This window comes from Rutidosis leptorrhynchoides, chromosome 1, assembly GCF_046630445.1.
Source record: "Rutidosis leptorrhynchoides isolate AG116_Rl617_1_P2 chromosome 1, CSIRO_AGI_Rlap_v1, whole genome shotgun sequence".
Taxonomy (NCBI): Eukaryota; Viridiplantae; Streptophyta; class Magnoliopsida; order Asterales; family Asteraceae; genus Rutidosis; species Rutidosis leptorrhynchoides.
Window position 1 is genome coordinate 341,138,698 of NC_092333.1, and position 4,508 is coordinate 341,143,205.

At 39.5% G+C, this 4,508-nt stretch overlaps 1 protein-coding gene across 1 annotated transcript; it reads right to left on the reverse strand.

Moving 5' to 3' along the window:
* Positions 1–564: 564 nt before the first annotated feature.
* Positions 565–3,966, reverse strand: LOC139899625 (uncharacterized). Its single transcript, XM_071882467.1, has 2 exons — positions 3,817–3,966; positions 565–2,181 (listed from the first exon to the last, which is right to left on the reverse strand). Exons 1-2 carry the CDS (start codon positions 3,964–3,966, stop codon positions 565–567), a joined length of 1,767 nt encoding a protein of 588 aa, XP_071738568.1.
* Between the last annotated feature and the right edge of the window lie 542 nt (positions 3,967–4,508).

The window sequence follows — 4,508 nt, forward strand, 5'->3', positions numbered from 1 at the left end:
AATGATCAAAGCGAAAAGAAAAGGGCTAAGGGCCGATCCCTGGTGCAGGCCTACTTCTATTGGAAACACTTCAGTATTTCCCACCGGTGTTCGAACACAAGACTTCGCCCCTTCGTACATATCCCTAATAACATTAATATACCTGCTCGAGATACTTCTACCCTTAAGGGTCTTCCAAATCAAGTTTCGTGGCACGCAATCGTAGGCCTTTTCTAAGTCTAAGAAGACCATCTCTAGGTTCTTTTGCTTTTCTCTATACTTCTCCATAAGGTTCCTAATAATATGGATTGCCTCTATCGAAGAGCGCTTTGGCATGAAACCAAATTGGTTCTCCGAAACATTGGTTTCTCGTCGAAGTCTAGTCTCAATCACTTTCTCCCAAAGCTTCATAGTATGACTAAGTAATTTTATGCCTCTATAGTTACCGCAACATTGAGCATCCCCCTTGTTCTTATAGATGGGAATAGTCTCACTCAGTCTCCATTCCATAGGCATTTTAGAGCTTCGAAACGTCTTGTTAAAAAGGCAAGTCAGCCACCTAACACCAGTGTCGCCCAGGCACCGCTACGCCTCAATAGGGATCTGATCCGGTCCCACTGATTTATTTCTCCCCATCTTTCGTAGTGCCAATCTTACTTCCTCTTGGCTAATCCTCTCGCAATCTATGTTGTTATGGGAATGTTCTACCTCAGCGTCTTGTAAGTCCTCGTGGCGCTCTGGTCTTCTCCCTACGAAGAGAGATGAGAAATACTCTTCCCATCTTTTCCTAATTTCGTCTTCCTTAACTAAAGTTTGACAAGCTTCATTTTTGATAAACTTGATGTTATCAAGATCCATGCGTCTTCGCTCCCTAGCTTTGGCTATCTTGTAAATACCATTAGCTCCCTCTTTGGAGTCAAGTTTCTTATACAGATCTTCATATGCCTTTTCTTTTTCTAGGGCTACAGCCTTCTTAGCTTCTCTTTTAGCTTCTTTATATCTCTCTTCAGCCCTAATTCTATCCGTCGGAGTCCCCTTCCCACCAGTGATGAGCTCCCTAAACCTTAGTTGCTTAAGCGCAACTTTGCTTTGAACCTCGTCACTGAACCACCATGATTCTCTAACAGCCCTATGGCCTCTAGATGTACCTACAGCCACACCTAGGGCTTCCTTGGCTACCTCTCTAATGGAGGACGCCAGACAGTTCCACATCTGATCCGCGTCATCATTGGATACCATTTCTAATTCTGCATCCACTCTACCTACAACCGATGTTTTAAAGGTCTCTGCCTTCTCTCCGTTCAACTTCTTCCACAAGATCTTAGGTTGGACTTGTCGCACACTCTTGGTGGCCCGTCTCTGGAGAACCAAATCCATGGCCAACAGTCTGTGCTGGGAGGAGAATGTCAAGGCAGTCAGGACCTTACAGTCTCCACAAGTCCTAAGATCCCCTTTGCGAATTAACAGATAGTCAATCTGGGTACTATGACCCCCGCTATGAAAAGTTGCTAACTGAGCATCCCTCTTCTTGAAAAACGAATTCACAACTGCCAAGTCGTGGGCAACAACAAATTCGAGAATAGAGAGTCCTTCCTCATTTCTAACTCCGTACCCAAAACCCCCGTGAACTTCCGCATATCCCTCAACATCAGATCCTATGTGGCCATTGAGATCTCCACCAATAAGTAATCTATGGTCTGGGGGGCACATCCTCACAACCTCGTCTAACGATTCCCAGAAGTGTCTCTTTTCAGCATCTCCACGGCCCGCATGGGGTGCGTAAGCGCAAATTACCGTGTAAGTCACCTCCTGAATTACCAACCTAACCGACATAATCTTGTCGCTCCGTCTACCCACATCCACAACATACTCGTTGTAAGGTGGGCCAATAATGATTCCAACCCCATTCCTAGCTACTCTCGATCCCGAGAACCACAACTTGTAGTCATTGATCCTAGCTGCCCCTCGACCTTTCCATCTAGTCTCTTGGACGCACAAAATGTCCACTTTGCATTCACGTAAAGTCTCGACCAGTTCATACCGCTTTCCGGTCAAAGTTCCCACATTCCAACTACCCACTCTAATCCTACCCGGCCTCGCTAACCTATTGCCGCTTCTAGGCCCAATAAACCTACCCGCCCCTGAACTAGAAGGACATGACCTCAAGAAATCATAAGAACGCCTAGTGTCTATCTTACCAAACTACAAGCAGCAAGTAGTAACTAAGATAAAGAAACAATAACTATAAGCGAGTAGTAAAAATATAAATAAATAAAAGGGAGTAACTAAAAACGAAAATACACCACTCACAGTAGGTAACTTATTATATATTATATATATTATATATAGAATTATAACTAACCTAACCAAAATTTTAGCTTGTAACAGATTAGAAGGAAAAATACTACAAGTATATTATAAAATTAAAATTAGCAATCCTATAATACGGAGCATATAAGTAGTATAGGAATTTAGATACCAGGTACCAAAACAGCAAGGTGAAACAAAAATAAAAAAAAAAAGCGTAGAGGGGAATAGAAACAAGAACCAGTCGGGAAACAAATTTTCCGGTATCTGTTGGCCGACGAAAGTACAATTCCGGCAAAGAGCCCCTAGCGGCGCGTGGATGCTCCATTTCCGGCAAAAATGGTATCGTTAGGATCTCAAAAACAAAATAGATTAATTGCAAGTGGAGGTGTCTTTTAATCTACTTATTTTAACTAATACATAGAAGATAAATACAAAGTATTGTACAAGATGCATTAAAGGTTGCATATGATACATTATATTAACCATCATCAATTATTAATAAACAAATATTTTATTTTATAGCTTTTCAAAAAACTGTTGTATAATATGATAAAATATCTCTTTTAATACCGACAATAACTTTTTTGCATTAAAAAAATAATTTGAATAAATGCTTTTACAATATGAAATAAATATTGATGACTGCATATACAATATGAATAAATGTTTGTACAATGTCCATCTAATAAGAGTTATATAATATGCATTAATGTTTGTATATACAGTGAAGAGGGTATTTTGATTAAAAAGGCAATATGTGAACCTCACTAATTCTAATATATGTTCGTCAAATCAGTGATGAAACCCTATAACGACTTGCTATGACGAATTGGTGCCTATGGCATTATAGCTATAATGAATGTCACATATGACATACCGAGAGTGGGTAACTAGCCATAGGAAGTGGTCTAAGAGCACGAGCTTTTTATGCCCATTTTTATTGTCCATTTCGGAGTCTAAAATGAAAGCCGAAATTGACTTTCAGTGACATGAGTGGATGTGTCTACGGTGTCCATTTTAGTGTCCTTTTTATTATTTTAAATATTTTTTAATACTTATTTTATTTATTATTTTTAATACTTATATATTTTATTAATTATAAAGTTATAAATAACAATAATCAAAGAGGCACAAATTTTATTCGTAAAAAAATTACAATTCTAAAAAAAGTTAAGCATACTACGATTATTCATACGAACGATTATTTTAAACAAACCCAAACCTCCACAAACTACCATCTACTCTGACTCCTCTTCATCCTCCTCCTCCTTCTCACGACCCTCCATCCAACACCTCATCGCATCACGTCTATTCCTCGCCTTATGCATCTCGATTATCCTCATATCCTCTTCATTCATATCAATCGACAATGTCCTCATTTCCGCTTCAATTTGTTTCGATTTTTAACACTTTTACTTATCTTCAGTTACGGAATCATGGTTTTTCTTGATTGATAAATACAATGACTAACGAGATGACGCCGATGGCGTAGAATCAGTAGACTTTTTCTCGACTTTCTCGGCTTACCCGGTGGACGGGCCAAACGATTAGATCAGGATGCAACCACGCCCACGCCCTATGACTACGAAAAGTCTTTCTGCGCTCGATCCTATACGCCGCATCACATCTATCATGAAAATCAAGATCACTTTCTCCACTCCTTCTATCGCTTCTCATTCTATTCACAACACCGTTATACTTATTAAATTCGCCACTCAACTTTATCCACTTGAAAGACAAAGCATCCTTTGATCGCTCAACTAGTGATCTCCGTTTGTGGTAGTCCTCGTGCACCAATTGTCAAAATGATTGCCCTATAATAATTATAAAATGTTAATAATAGTAATAACTAGAAAAAAATTCGACCGCGCGTTACTGCGGTTGTATTCAACGCGCGGTCGAATGTGGATATACGATGTTTGATACCTAATATATCTAGTTGGTTGGGTTGTTTGTTGGACTTGTCTGTATATGTATGAAATATATCCCGAAATACCTTTAGTGTTTTTTAACGATGTCTGTTTCGCGTATAGTTAGTCGCGTTGTGTTCGTAAAATTATTTCGAGTTGAACGGTGGTCTCGAAAAAATTTAACTCGCACCGAGCGAGACTATAAGACCCGTTATTTAGTGTTTTTTTAACGATGTCCGTTTCGCGTATAGTTAGTCCCGTTGGGTCCGTCTGATTTTTTCGAGTTGAACGGTGGTCTCGGAAAAATTT